This window comes from Falco biarmicus, chromosome 4 (assembly GCF_023638135.1).
Source record: "Falco biarmicus isolate bFalBia1 chromosome 4, bFalBia1.pri, whole genome shotgun sequence".
In the NCBI taxonomy this organism is placed as follows: domain Eukaryota; kingdom Metazoa; phylum Chordata; class Aves; order Falconiformes; family Falconidae; genus Falco; species Falco biarmicus.
Genome location: NC_079291.1, coordinates 40407828 through 40426395, shown reverse-complemented (window position 1 = coordinate 40426395; position 18568 = coordinate 40407828). Strand labels below are relative to the sequence as shown.

At 38.8% G+C, this 18568-nt stretch overlaps 2 protein-coding genes across 4 annotated transcripts in view; both read right to left on the bottom strand.

The window, feature by feature from the left end:
* LOC130147532 (macrophage mannose receptor 1-like) overlaps positions 1–2735 on the bottom strand; it is a 33987-nt gene extending 31252 nt beyond the window's left edge. For all 3 annotated transcript variants that reach the window (XM_056334807.1, XM_056334808.1, XM_056334809.1), the window contains exons 1-2: positions 2556–2735; positions 1303–1476 (exon numbers count right to left, since the gene is read on the bottom strand). In XM_056334807.1, coding sequence (XP_056190782.1) covers positions 1303–1476; positions 2556–2616 — 235 coding nt within the window. In that variant the 5' untranslated portion in view covers positions 2617–2735. The remainder of the gene's footprint in view (positions 1–1302; positions 1477–2555) is intronic.
* A 2121-nt stretch (positions 2736–4856) lies between these two features.
* The window catches only part of LOC130147531 (macrophage mannose receptor 1-like), a 37592-nt gene continuing 23880 nt past the window's right edge, over positions 4857–18568 (bottom strand). Inside the window, exons 20-30 of the mRNA XM_056334806.1 lie at positions 16838–16974; positions 15693–15807; positions 14950–15146; positions 13615–13705; positions 12023–12255; positions 11078–11243; positions 9150–9302; positions 8613–8729; positions 8245–8406; positions 6374–6406; positions 4857–5711 (exon numbers count right to left, since the gene is read on the bottom strand). Of these exons, the coding sequence (XP_056190781.1) occupies positions 5548–5711; positions 6374–6406; positions 8245–8406; positions 8613–8729; positions 9150–9302; positions 11078–11243; positions 12023–12255; positions 13615–13705; positions 14950–15146; positions 15693–15807; positions 16838–16974 (1568 nt within the window). The 3' untranslated portion in view covers positions 4857–5547. The remainder of the gene's footprint in view (positions 5712–6373; positions 6407–8244; positions 8407–8612; positions 8730–9149; positions 9303–11077; positions 11244–12022; positions 12256–13614; positions 13706–14949; positions 15147–15692; positions 15808–16837; positions 16975–18568) is intronic.

The following is an 18568-nucleotide window of genomic DNA, read 5'->3' as shown; positions in this document are numbered from 1 at the left end:
GAAATTTAAAACATTAATTTAAATTTCTGGGGTTTTAGAAGGAAGTGAATGGGTTTCCAGCATTTGCTTTTAAATTGTTTTACACAAAACGTAGTACTAAGTAAACCAGACATATCTGTTGATTGAAAAAAGAGATTCCAGGGTAAAGTCAGAGGAAGGTAAGCATGTAGGTGAACTATGACCCTGAAGGCTCTTCAGCCCTGTGGGGCAGGAACTCCCTCTTAGCTCATCGTCCAGAGAAGCAGCTTTTTAAAAAATGGCAGAACCTTGCCCTTGACAGGCTGAGGAGCTATAAAAGCAGTCTGTGTAGCACCAACAGACAGATCAGCTGCAGTCTTTCTTTGCAGAACAGCTCCCAAAACCTTGTGAAACTGTTGTGTTTTTGGGAAGGTGTAGATGAATGAAGGCAGTGGGTTGATCAGCTTTGATAACATGCAGCTGTGGCCTTGCCTCAGAGGCAGTGGGTTGGTTGGCATGGATGATGTGCAGCTGTAGCTCATCCTGCTAAGTGGTTACAAAGCCCTGAGGAGTGTGGGAGAGGGGGTTGGATGGAGGAGCAGGAGTGTGGTCTGATCTCTGGAGGAAGGGGAAAAACAGCATGGACAGTAGAATCTTACTAATGGTAAATAAAAACCTTGTTGCGGCCTATTGATTTCTGCTGCAGCAGTTGGTGCCCTGTGTGAGGTTGGCTGAGTTGGACTAAGACAGAAAGGCAGTTGGTGAGGAAAGTGAAACAGTTTGTATACTGAGGTGAAGGGATCCAAATGTAAGTCTGGTACAGAAGACAGAATGAAGATGGGAGAGGAGGATAATTTTAGCAGCAGCATTTTTGTGTAGGCTGCTAACTGGAAACAAGAACAAGAAAGGAAATGGATGTTAAGGGGGAAAAAACAGTAGATAGCAGTTTAAGTGAGAATAGACCTACAGGGCATGCCTGAGGAATACAGGACAATGGGAATTTTCTGAAAGGAAGAAACATGTCAAGATTCATACTGATCATGACATGCACTGAAGTCACATGAAACAAGATATCAAAGAGCCTCTTCATCTCACTTGTCCGCAAAACCACCTCCAGCAGGTGAGTCTGGCTAGGCTGAACCATACCTGGGGCCACATTTCCACTTGCTGTAGAAGGAGCACTTGGCTACTGGGGCTAATGGTCAACCAGATCAATTTCATTTGGGCTACTCTGACAAGGATTGTCATGAGGGTGGGCAGCTGGTAGCTGATAAAGAGCCTGGTACCTCAGTAGATAGTTTGCTGTGTTTCATGACAAGTTAATAAATAAAATGCAGGACTTACTTATGAGTGGGCAAAATCCATACTGTTTATCAGCATCAAAGTCTGCGGTTGTTGCACACCAGAGCCAGCCATCTGACCTACCAGCATCTGTGCATTCATTGTACTGTTGGCCTTCATATTTGAAAGGGAATACACAGGGCTGTCCATTGGCATTTCCTTGTAATGTAAAAGTATCTAGGAGGCAGAAAAGATTATGAGGACATATGAAAATAATCCTAAAATCATAAATCTGAGTTCCTAGAAATGGATCTATCTATCAGTATATTTCTCTAAATTGAGAGGTCACACTATCTATTTTAATTTTAATTTTTCCCCTTGTGCAGCTAGAGATTTTAAATACAATATAATGTTTTAGTAAAATTTGGGGTTAAAATACTGCTTTTAGAGTTGGATATATATTCCCTGTAGGAAAGTCAAGTTCTGTGATGATAAATTGTGGTTCCTGAAGACAGAAAACTTATAAGTAGATCTCAGACAGAGTTCACTGCATTGTATTCTGTATGGCTCAATAGGTTCACTTTATCACTCCATCTTCTCATTAATTGTTTGAAGAAAAAGGATAGCTGACCAGAGACAATACAGATCAGACTGTCATGAGCATATTTACTGACTAAAAATGTTAGGTTTCAATTTCACATTTTGCACTTGCACATTCACCCTCAACTCAGACTCTTTAAGGTTAGCAATGCTTCATCTTTTTAAACTATCACAGTATTACAGGAGCATTCTTTTATCCTGAAATTTCTGAAATACACCTTCAATCTCACATTCATCTGCTCAGTTCTCTGTACATTGCTGCTTTACCGTTTCTCTCTATAGCTATATCCAATGTGGTCAAACTGGAGGTCAGGAGTCAGGTCTTCCTTCTCATACCTCATGAGCAGAAAAAGAAACTTGCATGAAAACATGGCTCTAAACCCCTTTGATCACTGCACGATGGGTGTGATGGGCAGGGTAAATGGAGATCTCCATGCTTCCTCATCTCTCAGAACCCTCCCACAGAGTGCCATCTGATTTAGTATTTCCACAGAAAGAAATTGCAGTTTACAGATTCTGCTCTTACTACCTCCATTTACCCCTACACCTCCGTTCCTTTATTCTGTGAATCAACAACATATCCAACATACTCTTCAGATCATGTATCAAATCTGATAACAAATACAAAATAATCAATCTATGCATTAAAACTGTAAAGCTGCCCAAGGAAAAACATTATCATAGCTAGCTCAACACAAAGCCAACAAGAAACTTACCCGATGACTGTAATGAGCCATGCATGAGGGAAAGGAAAACTAAGAACTTGGAGAAACTCATTGCAAATGGAACTTGCCTTTCATTCCCCTACTAAAAGTTGGACTGTGAAATTGGTAATGTATAAAATCCTTTTGAGTGAAGATAGTAACAGGTCCTTCTCTGTGTCAAAGCATTGATGGATAAAGCTCTGTACCCTAAATACAGAAATATCCTGTCACATGGTATTTTGAAATAACTGGCGTGCACATTGCAGACACTTCTCTTTCTGAAAAGTGAGTTGCTTCCAAAACTGAAGTCTCCATCCATGTAACAGGAGGTGGTGACATTTGTCTTTTTTCTGGGACTTTACCAGTATTACATACAGGTCAGTTGTTGGGGTGCTACACAGGACAGATCTCTAAAAAAGCAACTTGAGAACTGGTGACAAGAAACCAGAAGTCAAATATCACTGATTGAAAACTCAGTCTCTGCTTTAACCCTTACATCTCAGAAACGAAGGGAGACAAACCCCCAGTGGTTCAGCACATTGCCATAATGCCACAACTCTACATATCTAGAAGAAAGAGAAAATTTTACAGATCTGCAGTATTCGGTGCTTTATGAATTATTGCTCACTTTAGAGAGCTAAAATTGTTTTTTTCCGCACTGCTACACTGTTTGCTTTGATCACAGTTTGAGACTGTGCTGTTCATAGCTACTTGTCAAAGATCTGAAGGAAAACCTTGATGTCATAGGCTAGTGGTAAGCTTCCCTGTAACAGGAGGGAAACTTCTGCCCAGAATACTTTTGTCAAGCAAAAGGATGTGTTCATCTATGATCTGAGAAATTCCTAATGAGGGCATTCCAGGACAAAGTCAAACATAAGCTAAATTGGAGGAGCTCCTTTGAGCAAACTGCTGATTTGAAAACCTGTATTGGCATGGAGAGTCTTACACAACTGTGCTGCAAAGCTGTGTTGGCAAATATTCACATGCAGACAAGTCCTACTGTTCCTTCTTTTTGTTTACATCAGTGAAATTAAAATAAGTTGTGGTAACGAGATTGAAAAAAAGCGATTAGTGAAATAACCAGTAGTGAGATATATATAGAAGCTGAACAGGAGGTGTCATATGAGGAGCAACTATCTTTGCCTTCATTTATAAGGTGTTAGGGAAAATTGTTGCAAGTGCTGGCTAAACTTGTTGACTTGGCTGTTAGAAATCACTAAGAGAGAAAAACATTTTCAGAAGAAAGTGGCTGGATTTCAGTAAAAGTAGGAATTTAATAAAATGTTGAATTATAACTTTTCTATTTGCAGGTGACATTCAGGGAGTGCTTAGTGTGAGCGAGGCTTGCAAGAGTAGTACAAAGTTGTAAAGCTCAGCGGTACCACAGACAACAATGGGGTGGGAGAGAAATAGAAGCTGAGTTTACAGAGTGAAACCATATTTCAGATAAATCTGAAATCACAAAATGAAATGTCTCCAACAGAGGGGATCCCAAGGGAAAATACCTGGAGGACACAATTCCTGCCTAGTTTCCTCCTCTGCCCCATGAAGTCCAAACTGGGCTGTAGTCTCCCTTCTGTGTAAATGGATGCTGGTGAGAATTCAGCTCCCCAAGGCTGCAGAGTGATGGTAGGGGAGATTAGTGCAAACACTGGGGTAGGCTTAAAGAACTGAGCACTTCAGAGCTGCCCTTTTCACGTGACCAACCAACTTGGTGCTGGTTGCAGTCTTTGGGGGGTTGATGTCCTGCATGCTGCATTTCACTTGTGCAATAACCTGCTCTCACAAGTGTGCTAAATTCTTGATTGTATTTACACCAAGAAAACCAGGACTACAGTGCCTAGAAAAGAAACTTTTTTTTTTTTTAATTACTATTTCTTTCAAGTTTCCGGCTTGCTCAGTAGACCCTGTGCAGCCTGGGGAGAGCAGGTTGTTTGCAGGGGCTATCTGCTAAGCACTCTTCTACATAAGATGTTTAGTGTCTATGTTATAATTGCAGCTCACCTAAATGCTATTTTGAACCGCTTTCCACTGTTTCACTAGCATCTTAAATTTAGTCTTGCAGATTCTTAGCACAGTATCATCTGCTGCATTCCTTAGTTTTCAGTTCCTTTTTCTCACATTTAAAAATGGAAAGTTGAATTCAAAGTGGTGAGGAGAGAAGTGCTCCTTGTTATTGACAAAAGTTATTGCACAGGCAGGAGCACCTCCCTTCCCCTTTCCTCTTATTTGATTCACAGAGAAGGCTGAAGCTGAAAATTATCCTAATGAAAACTTTATTTATTTCAAAGCACTAAGAAAAAAAAAGAAGAATGCAAGGGTGAGAGTATTTTAATTCATATTAGTGAACATACTACAGTTAATCATATCAGATTGAAAAAAGACCAAAACCCACACTTGAGCTTGATATAATTGCCGGTATAAATTGTATTTTCCATAGCAGAAAACAAAAATGGCAAGCTTTCCTATCCCAAAATTATTGGAGATAATTATATGAAGCACAGTTTTCTAAGTGTGACAGGATACACCCATGAGGAACAATAAGCATGCTGGTCTGATGGAGTGAAGTTTGTGGGGCAAAATGAGTTCAAGGCTGCAATAGAGTCGGGCAGATTTTACTTTTTCAGTTCTTTGCAGTGTCCACAAAGTCATGGGAATACCATTTAAATAGTAATCACGCTGTACTGGACGTTCATTCTCACTGACTGACTTCTATAGTCCTTTTCCAGTATGTTTAATTATTTTTGACAAGTTGTTTACACCCGTGTTTTTGCTAAGCCTCTTGAGAACATCCTGTCAGTTACAAAAGTAAAACATCAATGCATAATTCTAGTTTTATAAAATACACATGGTACAGAAAAGGGATTTAATTTAAGATTACAGGTATTCTCACTGGAGACTTTTAACGGATACATCCTTTAACATCAGCAAGAACTTGCTCCTCTGAATTGGTAGATGCTACAGGACCCATTCTCACCAATTCTTCAGTCACTGAGACATCATTTCAGAAGTGTTTCATTGCAGAATCTGTTGATGGTTGGTTTTGTCTTTTTTTCTTGTAGAAATAGATTGACATGCCAGCTCCAAGAAAAGTGAGGATAGCCAAGAAAATGAGTGGCAAAACGAAGACAGGAACATGTGGGTGAGTCTCTTCATTGTTTTCCTTGCCTGAAATGAATGCATATAACTGTGAAAAACTTTAGTACGTTTTTATTCCACATACAATATGAAAAACATGGAGGATGTTCTCTCCTGCCTGAACTTGGAGTCTGTTCAGTGTAAATCTGAGCCCTGAATTGTTGCTTATCTGTAGCCAGGTCTCTGTTGCTAAAGCTAGCATGGTTTTAGTGGATCTGGATTGCAGTGATATACAATGCATGCAGTGGGTGCTTGTAAAAATTTAATGAAAATGCATGTTTTAAATATGGATGTGGGATGGTTTTTATTTGGGAATTAGTTTTGCAATTTTTTTATGTTACATTATTTACAATAATACCTATGGAAAAAAACTTGCATGTACACCTATTTGCATATACATCTTTTGACAGCCTGGGTAAAGCTCTCTGTGCCTGCTCTCAAAGCTGGTCACAAATGGGGTCACTAATGAGCTTGTCAGCTCAGGGTTAGCCCAGGAGCAGTCCAGTCAACCAAGAATGTGTGGGTGCTCGTGTGCACGTTAAAGGCACTGTGGAATAACCCTGAGTGATTTATAGCCATGCATTCCAGTAACCGTCAGCAGGACTTGTTCTCTAAAAAGGAGGTGATTTGAGAAAACTCATTTGAAGTCCTTGTATTTAGATTTTTGTTAATTTTCTTAGGATAGCTCTTACCTTTTTGCTGTACAGGACTCCCGCTTGGCTCAACTTCAATGAATATCAGAGAGAAATAATTTGAATTAGAATTAGAATTCATAAGTTTGACTGGTTTGCTTGTTATAAAAGGCAACATCAGTGAGGTAAAAAACACATTACTAAAGTTTTACCTTCCTACTTAACATTACCAAACAATAATATTCATTCATTTTAAACTTTATATTGGTTTTATGTCTACCAACATTCAAATACTGACTTTTCTACGTTCAATTGAAAATACCTTTTCACATTTTTCCTGAAATACTAGTTTTAATTTACTAAGAACATGAGGTACAAGTCTGGAGATTAATTTCACACAGCAAGTTTTAGAAAGCTCTGTCTGTCCAGCAGGATTTTGCTGTTACAATTAAGTTTAAGATTCTTAAATGTCTTCCCTAGAAAATGCCCTCTGAATCAAGGCTGTAATCTTTGTATTTGCCTATGCGTAAGAAAGAGATAAAGAAAAGATATTTATCAAATCTTTTTTGTTGTAGTTGAAGAGGTGCAAAAAATATTTGACACTCAGAAGAATTAAATGTACTGGATGTTCTTATAAAGTAAAAAAAAAAAAAAAAAAAGCAAAAAAAACCCCCCAAAACCTCAAAACTATTATGAATCAAGACTCCCTAAATTATGAAGAAAATATTTCTCCTCTTGGCTCTCTTACATTACAGTTTGCCAAGATGTTTGCTACCCAGAGGAGAAGTTATAAAGGCAAAATATGAAATGAAATTAAAGCAGAGAAGGTAAAATGAATAGGTACAAAGCAACAGCATCCCCTGCTAAGGCAGGAAACAGTTACATATGAGAGCATCTTATGATTCAATGGGTGGATTTTAGTGCTTCCTTGCTATTTTAGTACTGTTTGAGATGGAATATAATTTGGATGTACATAGTAAATCCTTAATGGGGATTAACTGATTTACTGCCACGGGCATGTGCTGATTTTAGCATGGAAATTAACAGCTCATGGGAGATGACTGCTTGTCAGTTACATTTCTGTTTGTTTTTTAAATTAAAGACTATGTTTTCAAAATGCAAAAGCTGCAAAATTAAACCTGATCTCACAGCTACTACAAAAGAAAGTACAAAGGTTTAAAGATGGCAACCTACCATTTTTTAGGTAAGATTGATTTTAACACCTAGCTTAAGAGAATGGAATGATAACAATTATAACGTATGTGCCTCCATCCAGGAATACCACATGTGGGCTTTTACCTCTGAAAAATTAGTCTGACATGTACAGTATTGCATGAAATTTTTCAGAAATGCTGATAAAATAGCTCCTGTAATGACTTGAAGTTGTCATTTAATAGGGAAGTGCTCCTTATATTATTGCAACACAAATAGCTGGCCTTTTAGTATCCCTGAGGCATTACTGACTTAAAGGTTGTTGATTCATGCCCAATACTAAACCAATTTTTTACGCTGGGCAGTAATATAGTTGTTGAGTATAACAAGCCTGAAGAGGAAGCTTGATTATTCACATGTAATTCCTCCTTGCAAGGGTAAATAACTGTTACAGTACTTAGTTTGTGGAAAAGTTATAAGTTTGCACAACTGTTTGATGGATGCCGTACCAATGCCTGTGTTAGTTATTCAAAAATTTTCTGATATTCTCGTTCCCAACCTAGAGTGCATACAACATGTTACCATATTCCCATGTGACTGCAAACAGTGGTGTGAAGAGCTTGCAGTCTGCAAAAACAGGCAACTACAAGTGTTTAGAAAAGCAGGATGTGCCAAATGAAACTGTCAGAAATTACTTCCAGACATGTGGTGGAGGGCTGTAATGGTTGCTAGTAAACAGGTCTGCTCTGTCACTAAGGGCTGAGTCACTAAGGACTTACCTTTGGGTTTTTTACAGATAAATCCTTTTTCAGAAGAGCAATCAGTGTTGTCCCAATAACCGGATTGTGCATTCATTTCAACACAGTGATGCTCCTCACTGGACTCTTTCTCCTCCCAGTTGACAAAGTCCAGTACAGCATTATCTAGCCACAACCACTGACCTAAAAAGCAACATACAGATTAAAAAAATACTAAAACGTATCTCATGGATATTTAAACTCCTTAGCTCAGCAAATGACTTCAAAAATATGATAGAAACCCATTTTTCAGCAGAAGACCATATCATTTTTTGTAAAAATACAGTTATCCTCAATGTTCTCCTATTAGCAAAGCATTTTTCAATTAAATATTGAAAATAAGACATTACCATCCACATTTTGGTAAAGTCCTATCCAGAAGCCTTCTACTTTATTTCTAAGTGATTGCACTGTATGGATCAGAAAGTCAGATTCATCCATGTTTTCTACTGAAACCAAGGTAGCACCTGAAAGGCATTAGCAAGCAAATAATTATAACTTATGTGAGCAAATACTGGAATGACTCCTTTTTCAAGTCTCTACAAAGAATAACTTCTGAAAGTATTATGCAAGCTGCTCTGTTGGTTTCCCTATTGCTTCTTGCGGAGGACAGAGACCTGGAGGTGCTTAGTGGCTGTGGTCACCCCCCCACTGCTCCTGGGATGGTACCTCAGAAGCCAGGAGCCGATGGGAGCTACACGGCTGGGAAACAGCCCCTGGGAGGAAGGGCACAAAGTCAATTGTGTCACTTTGTTGTGCCAGATTTAGAATAGTTTAGTAAGTAAATAAACTATTTCTAATTTTTGTAATTAATGTTTTTACATTTTTGTATGAGTTTTGTATGAACTTTCATACAAATCTTATCAGTTGATGATGCAGACTCTCACCCAACTGAACACACTCAAGGGAGGCCAGTGCCCAGCTTGTCTCGGCTGATGCTTCAAGGTAGTAGCAGTGGCCACGGTAAGGGATCCAAGCTCGGAGTTCATCTTCTTCAGGGCAGTCTCCAGGCAGCTGAGCAGGGTCAGTAGGAGCTATAGCTGAAGAAGCCATATGGTATGAAATTGGTATTGCATTATGAGTAACCTATCAAATAGGGTATGTGTGTAAATAGTATGGGATTTCTCTCACCTAGCCTTAACTATCTGGACCTCTCTCTGTGGTGAAAATTGATTATTGCTTATGAAAAGTCTTTGTCTTTAATTAGGAATTGTTTAACTTGGACAGGGAGCTCAGGGAGCTAGAGAACAACTTTAATGAGCAGTTAGTGTTTGTCCTGAGCCCCCTGAATATGCAAGATATGAGCAGGACCATCCAGGCAATAATATTATGTGCAGCTTTGTCATGACAGTAACTCCACCATGCTCAGGCATCTGGCCAGCATCCCTGGCGTGTGTGAACCTTGTGAATCATGACATAGTGGATGCCTGCACTTACACTAAACTTAAAAGTTTACATACATTAGGTATGTAAACTATTTTTGTTTTCCACTGAGTATAAAGGTGGGCAAGCTCCGGCACTGGACCAGAAGCCTTGCCTACGGGTGGATGCACCATGTAGGTATTTTCCCAGTTACCGAGAGACTCCTGGCACCAGTTGCAACTGGGTTTCCCAGCCGAAGTGTGGGCCTGGCTTACATTAAAGTAGTAACTGGTGATGTATCCTTTTCTTAGTCTCTGTAATGCTTTGCAGTAATGATTTAATGCTTTGCTCTTATTGCTCTTTTATCATATTGTGCATAATAACTAGTACAGTTTCCTTTTATCATATTGCATGCTATTTTCCCTTATTATATTGTAACATAATGAACTACATTTATTCTTATATTTGATTCATCTTATTTATCCAATCACATTTCTTAGGACAAGGAAACAAATCACATCCTGCAGCATCTAACTGACTTGACAGTACTGTGAGGAAAGCAAACCCTGAGGGATGATATAGATCTCAAATTTGCATTCTCACAGCACAGAAAACTGTTGTAGGCTCATGAATCATTGATACTACAGCCCCATATTGTGCAGCTGCCGGGTCTCTGTATGATGTCAGCTTATACAAAAGGAGCCATCAGCGGAGCGTGCCTCTGCCAAATTAGTCTCTGTTTCTGATCATGTGCGCAACTACAATTCACTTCTGTTGGTCTGTGGTTCTTGCACTGCACATGCAGACCAAACAGACGGCTGGAAATTTCAACTTGGAAGCCACCTCCAAGCGGCAAAATCTATCTTTAATCTCACATCAGAACAGACTGTATTATGTAGCCTTAAAACCTCAAGGAGGGAAAATGACACAATTCTACAAAATCTACAGGCAAACATACCTCTACGTACCTCTGTACTAAGAGTAAAAGTATCTTTCATGTTCTCAAGGCTCTTACGCTGACATCAGAACTGCTTTAGCTCTACAAATAGTGAATGGGATTGAAACTTGCCTGTTTTGGCTCAGTGACACCTGTGTGTGAACTTACGCAGTTGCTGCAGTTCACATAGTGAGTGCACACTCCCAGTACTTACTTACATTAGACACAATCTCAAGTGCGATTTATGCTCCTCTCAGAGCAAAATACCTCGAAGACAGAACATTCATCTTATGCAAACAGTTATGACTACCATGAAAACAGTGCAGCCATATCCATTTGCACGAGAGGCTTTCATGTGCCTGAATCCATGTATCATCCGGTAGCAAACCTCCAGATTCTACAGGGAGATAGACAGTATCTTGAAACACACTCATTTGAGGGCTTTAGCCCAAACTGGAATTAAGCAGGCTAATGGAATTAGGAACGTGTCTTCAAAATTGCTATTTATTTGCTTACCATCGGATGTCTTACAAACTGAAAAGTAGCTTTCATTGCAGGGTGCTGTTCTCCAAGTACCATCAAGATCTAGGTAGACACAAGCATTTTTCTCCTTTGGTTCCCCTGCTGCCCATTTTGTGTACCTGGTTTTCCAGTTGTCGGTCCATTTGTAATAGCTGCCAGTCTGGAAACAAAGAAGTTCTGGTAATAGAGTCTTTACATTAAAAATTCTGGCACATAAATATAGTGTCCTATATTTATCTGAGGTTTTCAGAAAGACCTGTGCTGCTCTGTTTTTTCAAACACTGTACTCTGTTCTAAGCAGCATCACTGAGCACGCTGAGTTACACAAGAACTACATATAAAGAGTGTTCCACAGTACATTGCTTTTGGGATGGTTTTTCTGAAGTAACACAACCTTCTACAACATGGCAAGGAACTCAGGTGAGTTCACCTTAAGTCATGTAGTAAATCCCATATCAAGAGAAGCAATTACAGAGAATTCATCCCCTCTGCTCTATTTAAACTAAAACTGGGAGCTATTTGGTGAGTAAAGATTACTTGACATTAAAGAGTAAAAATAATCCTAAAATGTATCTCTAATACTCCTAATAGCTTTTATTAATATATTAATAGTTATAAGTAGCCCCCTCTATAGTGGACTTTCAGAACAGCTAACAGTTGCTTCATGACAGTTGCACATCCTGGCTTGTGACTCTCAGTATGCACCTTTATTTCTTTTACTGTTTCTAGAGCTTTCTACTTTGATCTATTACTTCCTTCTTAACCCTTTCTGTGACTCTTTACTCCATTTGATGCATGAAAGTCTTTGAGCAACTCTAACAGGACCACTAGAAATCTATGCATATACACAGTAAAGCCATTGAGAGTGCGGTTGTTTCAGCACTGGTATAAACTGGGCATCCAGCAGGTCTATAAAGAGGAGGAGATCTCAGCACTTACCATATTGCTGTTAAGACCGATCCATACGGGTTTTCCATATTTCAACATCTGGATCCACAGAAATGAATGGATGTAGGCATCTGAAATGCTGGCAAGTTCTGCGGATTTGTCTTGACAATTTTTTCTGGCCTCTTCCCATTGCATTTCGGACAAGATGATTGAATAGCTACTGTCATCATAACGGGCAAAGCCAGAGGATGGATTTGTTGTTGGTATTTCAGACTGCATGGTAACTATGGAGGAAAAACTGAATGTATGAATTAAAAACATACCACTCATCTCTAGCATGGAAGCTATAAAAAATAGGTCAAAAGGCCCAGTATTAACAATAAGTAAAACTCCTTATTTAAGCTCATGAATAATGAGAAAAAAAACCAAACCAAAATGAAACAAAAAACAAAACAAACCAAAAAAGGTCAAAACAAACTTGTGAAACATGAACCAAGTTTGTTAATGCAAAAAGCCAAACAAAATCCCTGATGCCCTGAAGGAGAGAGCATACTTGCTAGAGTCCTGACTAATGCAGATTAAGACTCATAAATTGGATATTTGAGTTCCTGTGCTTTAAGATATTTTGAAATCTGGATATCTGACTATACGCTTATGTCAGATCACTGGTGGAGAGGACTTAGGGACAGATGTTTAAGGCATTTCCTGTTGTACCCTGTTGTCATAACTTCAGACGGGTGCTCGATGTTAATCCATCACCCCTGTCTGTTGACTCAAGGTCATCAGCCTGTCTGTAAGGGCTGCCTGACCATTGCCTGCATATTTGAGTCAGGCAGTATATATTTCCACCCTTGAGATTGTAAATGTATTCAGAAGAGCTGTAACTGGAATTAAACAAACTAAAAATACCTCCCTAAAACTATATGTTGTTCAGGGAGAGGGGGTTCTTACAAGCAAGTTAGCCACGTTGAGAGTGAACAGGCTGCAGGAGCTGACTGAAGTGGGGAGGGGGGATAGTTTTTACTAATGCTGTAATAAAGGTGAGGCAAAACTGTTTTGTTATCTGTGCTTTGCCTTCTCTATTCCTTTTATATGGCTGGGCAGCAGGGATTTGCATAATTACAGTTCTACAGCAGGAAAGTCAACATTCATTACTCATTCTGGTGTAAAAAAAAAATAAATCTATATTCTTCTACAATAAAGACACAGCCAAGAGGCTGTACATTTTAATAGACATCATATGGCATTCAGTACAAGTGTTAGAAAAGGATTAAATACTCTGGTCAGAGACAGCCAGGAGTACAGGAACACCACTGCAAAAGCATGGTTTTATATTGCATTTCAAAAGGATGCCTAAAAGCCTCATATTTCACTGAGAATAAATCCATTTCCATATGTTATTCTCTAGTATTATTCATGATTTATGTACACCCCCACGGTTAAGATAGTGGTTCCTCTCCAGCAATTTCTGCGGAACAAATTGTACTTTAAAAATAGTACAGCCTTAAGACTGGTGGAGCTCTGAAAACCTGAGAGATTCAGAATGAGACTCAAAGCTGAAAGAAGTCACATCAGTTTATATATTCAGCTTATCTAACTGAGATAATTTTTCTGTTTAGGAGTCTGGGTTAAACAAAACTCACGTGAATTCATCTGGCAGATATAGCCTCTCTTGTTATCACAGCTATCATCTCTCCATTTCCCATCTGACTTCACGACGAAGACACAATCTGTCTGAAGGACAGGGGAAAATACACAGTCACTACAAATGGCAATCGGGAGGTGGCCAACTGAGGCTCCTATACTCCTAATGACAGCCTGATGGCAGACAGGAGAGAGGTAAGGGAGATGAGGAGCTCATTGACCACCTATGTAATTAGTTCAGATTTGCTAGGTTTCTGCCAAACAGCTTGACCTAGTATTTATTAGTGACCCCTTAAATTTGAACCAGGCTTCCACTGGTGCCAGTCAAGGTCTGAAAGAAAGGTCTGTAACGAATAATCCTACCAGGTTTATTAAGAATCAATCCTTTGTTGACTACAAAAATGACTAGGGTACCTATAATATGTCTTCTCAGTTCTGATTTACAGTTATGTAGAACTGCTTCAAAACATTTCCAATAATGAGTAAAACAATATAAGGACTATTATTAAAAGCACTAGTCTGGATATGTCTTAACTCAGGCAGACTGTCTTGCAGAAAGCAGGTGCTCTTTACCAGTTGTTTGTAGTCATTATCAAGTTATCGCTATCAGATATCTTCAGTAACAACCAAATTTTCCCTTTACTTCCTTACATTTAATTGCTTGCAGATTTCCTTGATAGTTCCCCTGATTTCAAGACTGGCCATGACCGTCTTGCAGCATTTCACTTGAGTTTCTCTCTTACGGTGATTTAAACAAGTTTTAGTCGTAAGCAAGTTGACTGATGGTAGATGTTAAAAATCTCCAATTAGTAGCTGCCTATAATTTCTTCAGAAACTACATGTTTACCTCCTTTGGAAAAGAGAATGAATTTCAGCAAAGGGATAGCCCTTTTATTGAATACATCCTTTTGTACCATCAGAAACTAGTAAAGCAGCATGGGAACACATTAGGCAGGAACAGGATATATACATAGACAAATTAATGTTGCACCAACAACCTTAATTTTGGTTTATCATGATTTTTCTGTGTTTGGTGTTGGAACTGTAATGTTAGTGGTAATGCAGTTTGTGGGGGAACTGGTGTAATACATGCCTCTCTGGACTTGTTTTATAGAACAGGTATTTGCAATAGGTCAAATGGAAAGCACAAGGTCCCTCTTCTTCAGAACCTCTGCCAAACATTTTTGGTGTATTTGAAATTGTTATCAGGTGATTTGCTAAGCTCCATTCTGCTTTAAAAGGACTTGCAGCATCTTGTTATTGCTGCTGTAACTTCCCTTTTAGGAAAGTCATCCAGCTGCCTAAGACATACAGGTTACTTAAATTTCCTATACCTCCACAGTGATGTCTGTCAACAGTGCATAGTCATAAAAGTCAAAGTAGCTTTGTTTCTGTTCTGGTGCACCATTAGCCCAGTTGGTGTAGGAAACGGTGCTTCCATCTGTCCAATGAAATGTGGACTCTTTGTTGATATCATTCATCCCAATCCAAACATTAGCCATGGCATCCTTTAAATGATAGAAGAGGAATGCTGGAAGGAAGCAAAGATTTCTCATTAAGGAAAGCTCATAATGACTTACCCAAAACAGGAAAAACATGCAAAAGCCCAGAACTGGGGCCATATTAAAAGAGTAACATTTCTCACTGCAGAGCCCATCTGTCTGTAACTAGATGTTTAGATAAGCATCCGTAGAAACATATGTTACACAAGCGTTAAAGTTGAAAAAATAGCCAGAAAGAAAGCCCTGGAGCAAATTGGAAAATGTCCCTTTCCCCGTTGTGCATGCACATGTAGTGTTCCAGCAAATCATGCCTGCCGGTTTGAGGGGTCTGTGTAACCGCACTCAAATCATACTGGAAGTTTCATGAAAACTGAGCAACTGAAGGAATGAGAAATGCAGCATTTCTTATATGAAATCTTTTAGCTATTTTTTTCACACTTTGGGGTTAAAATGATGCATAAACTGACCTGGCTGATAAGCAATTTTTAGCAGATAATCCCATAATCTATTTTGGAGAGCTTTTTTTTTGGTGAGAAATTAATACTTTTTTCTTTCAATAGAGCCCATCTACGTACCTTGCACTTGTTCATTCGGTATGGCAGCCAGGTTTCCTCCCAGACTAATACAAGCATCTCGTGCAGCATGCCACGTGAGCTTTAATGTTATATTTGAAGCAAATATTTTGAAACACTGCATAAAAAAGCAAGCACTTCATTCAAACTAGCAAAGGCAGGCACTGTCGTATGTGACTAATATCAATTAGCTCTAGAATGTACATTTCAGTGTCGTAAATCAGGGCTAGAAGAAACAACAGAGCTCAAAAGCAGATACTTAGCCCCACTCATTGCACAAGATGTAATCCAGGAGTCTAGTACCAACGGAACTGATTGTAATGATGTCAAATACATAATCCCTTTTCACATTTTTATCTGCCTGCTTCCTGTAATAACAGAGGGATCATATAAAACCAAGAAAATGCATCTCTGGATGACACAGCTGCAGGGAATTATCTCTGCTATGCCTTGTTCTGTTTCCAATAACTGTGGTTACAACTGTTCATCCTGGCAAACAGTGTGAAATACCCTTTGACACATTCACCTAATGTTCTGAGGATGCAATAGTAGCAAAGTGTATATAAAGTAGATAAAAGAACCTTTGGCAAATGGAGCTTCAACTCAAATTGGTACATATTCTTCCATTACAGCAATGAGGACTTCCAGACCTTGCCTGAATGTAAAACTGTACTCAAAACAATGGTAGTTTGGCAGCATCTTTGTGAATTCAGATCTTTGGGAACCCTGTACAAGCCAAAGGGATTGCTTAAACACATTCTCTCTAAATCATTCCACCTGAAGGGCTTTTTTTTTTTTCATTATGACTGACCATTACAAATTTCAGTTTCTAACAGAAATATATGAAACAGGTGAGGAGGAGAAGGGGTTTTCTTAAATAGTAATGTTGTATTCTAAGCCTGCATAAACTGTGTTCTCTTAAGTTTATTCAGCATACATCTGCTTTTACTGTATTTCTCTGTTAAGTTAAATGCCTATAGTCACCTTCAAAAAAGCCCAGCCATCCAGCCAGCACGTTCTGACTGGATAATTACTGTTCAAATTTATTTAATAATCCTAAAAACCATATTTTTTTGCAGTTGTTTGTTGGTTGTTGTTTTTTTTTCATTTCCACTGCTTTACACAATTTAAGTTACTTGTCGACATACCTTGTTGTTAAAGAAAAACCAGCTCTCTGGGCATCCTCCAGGAGTCAATGGAGAAGCAAATGTTGAATTAGTTGTACTGTTATGTTTTTCACATACAAATTTATTAGATGAACCACAGTTTACATCATTCCACAAACCTAAAAATAATTAGATTGAATAAGTAAGTCAAGATATTATACACTTTGTTACAATAATTTATCATTTCTTATTTTGAGTTGGAAAGATATTTTTACTAATCTCTATTGTTCAGACCATAAAAGAAGCATGCGTTACATTTATGCACTCAACTGTTTTTTACAAAAAGTGGATTTTTATGGACTTTAGCTGCTCAGCACTGTTAGTTACTGGGCTACCACCTAGCAATTGAAAAAGAATAAAGGACTGGGAAGAAAGGGACAGTGACTCAGAAGAAATGTGCTGGTCATCAGTTAACTTCAGTCTGCTTTCTCCATCTTCCCCACCCCTATCCATCAAAAAGCCTGAGTAGCTGAATTACAGGAGAAAGAGGGTAAGAAAAAAAATGAACTTTTTTTTTTTTTTTTTTTAGTAGAACACAATGTTCTTTATATTTCAGGCTGCAGCTTGATCTGCAGGCAAAGTAACCATGGCAGCTTTGAATGAGCCAGTTGAAGCTCTAATAGTAGCTCAGCTGTAGCCCCTTGTGCTTAATGTGAACTGCCTGACCCTTCTGCTGCTCGTCCAGGGCTCTCCACAGTGTGTGTACCTGTTTGTGATGTTTCAAGCTATGGCATCATCACATGGGAGGCAGCAGGGGAAATTTGAAAAGAAAATAGATCAGAAATGAATGAAGAAAATACTAGATCCATCTAAGGGCAGAATATAATATTCAACTATACATTATGGACTATGGCCATCTCCTGGGGCCAACATCTCAAGTTAATATAGTGTTATCTAGGGATTCATTTTGCAGATTAAAATACCTCATTTTGGTTATCAAGTTATATGCTAGATTTATAAGCTACTGTTATAGTCAATAGAGACCTGGTAGGATTCACTTGTCTGAACTGAGGTGCTTAGCTCTGTTTGAGAAGCTATGCAAGGTGCCTGCAGAGAGCGGACAGGTACACACTGTTTCTGTGGGAAGCTAACAGTCAGGTGGGCTAAACTGTAGAACACTGCCGGTGGCTACAGTCACCAAATGTAGGCAACTGAATAGTGCACTGGGCTAGAGTAAACTGAATTGTTCTTCAGGCAGCACTGGCTGTGCAGGTGAGATGTCCGTTTGACCATAATGACACTTCAGAGGTCTAGCTCAATTTAGCTACATTTTGTTATCAACTCAAGCTTAATGCTTCCCTTGTGGTCCAATTCTGTTGCCCACACATAAACTTCTAGCATCACCTGAGACAAGCTCAGGAATGCTGAGCCATCTGTGCAGAGCTAGTAAGTATGGCAGGGACCAGCGGGATAGCTCTCCCTTTCTATACGAACAACTGAAAAAGGAGAGATGCATTTCAGTCAGACCAGATGCCTTTTTTTAGAAAAAGTGATTCTTGTTCTTGATGTCTTCAGATCAAAGCAGACTTTCAGGTGGGATTGCTGAATTATTTTTTTATGAAACATAAATTGAGAGATAGATTTCCTTAAACATATGCTACTGAATTCCCATTAGCCTCAGCTAAGTTAAGACAATACAACCAAGAGGAAAAATTACGCCTAGGATTTGCAAGATATTTACCTTTAAGAGTATTTATAAGCATGTAAAACAGT